Below are 351 nucleotides of genomic sequence, written 5' to 3'. Positions count from 1 at the left end.
GGGGGGGGCTCTGTGGGGGGGCAGTGGGGTCCTGAGCCAGGCTGGAGGCTGGGGGAAACCCATAACAGCTTGGCCTCAGGGTGACACGTGGGGGGAACCCGGGGGGGGGGGGGTGCTGCTCCTCCCCCCTGATCCCCTTCTTTCCCCCCCATGCAGACAAGGACCCCCCCGCCCACAAGAAGGTCTCCAGCCTCACCATCAATTTCGGGCCGCAGCACCCGGCTGCCCACGGGGTCCTGAGGTTGGTGATGGAGCTGAGCGGGGAGACGGTGAGGAGGTGCGACCCCCACATCGGGCTGCTGCACCGCGGCACCGAGAAGCTCATCGAGTACAAAACCTACCTGCAGGTAA

The 351-nt window shown here is 67.2% G+C and overlaps 1 protein-coding gene across 1 annotated transcript in view; it reads left to right on the top strand.

Moving 5' to 3' along the window:
• LOC122194189 (NADH dehydrogenase [ubiquinone] iron-sulfur protein 2, mitochondrial-like) overlaps window positions 1-343 on the top strand; it is a gene marked incomplete at its 3' end in the record, with an annotated part of 1,257 nt that extends 914 nt beyond the window's left edge. The window contains exon 3 of the mRNA XM_042895113.1: window positions 157-343. Within this exon, the coding sequence (XP_042751047.1) occupies window positions 157-343 (187 nt within the window). The remainder of the gene's footprint in view (window positions 1-156) is intronic.
• Between the last annotated feature and the right edge of the window lie 8 nt (window positions 344-351).

This window comes from Lagopus leucura, unplaced genomic scaffold (genome assembly GCF_019238085.1).
Source record: "Lagopus leucura isolate 7727_CA_CO unplaced genomic scaffold, USGS_WTPT01 31210-0_obj-0_obj, whole genome shotgun sequence".
NCBI classification, from domain to species: domain Eukaryota; kingdom Metazoa; phylum Chordata; class Aves; order Galliformes; family Phasianidae; genus Lagopus; species Lagopus leucura.
This window is presented reverse-complemented; position numbering and strand designations above follow the sequence as displayed.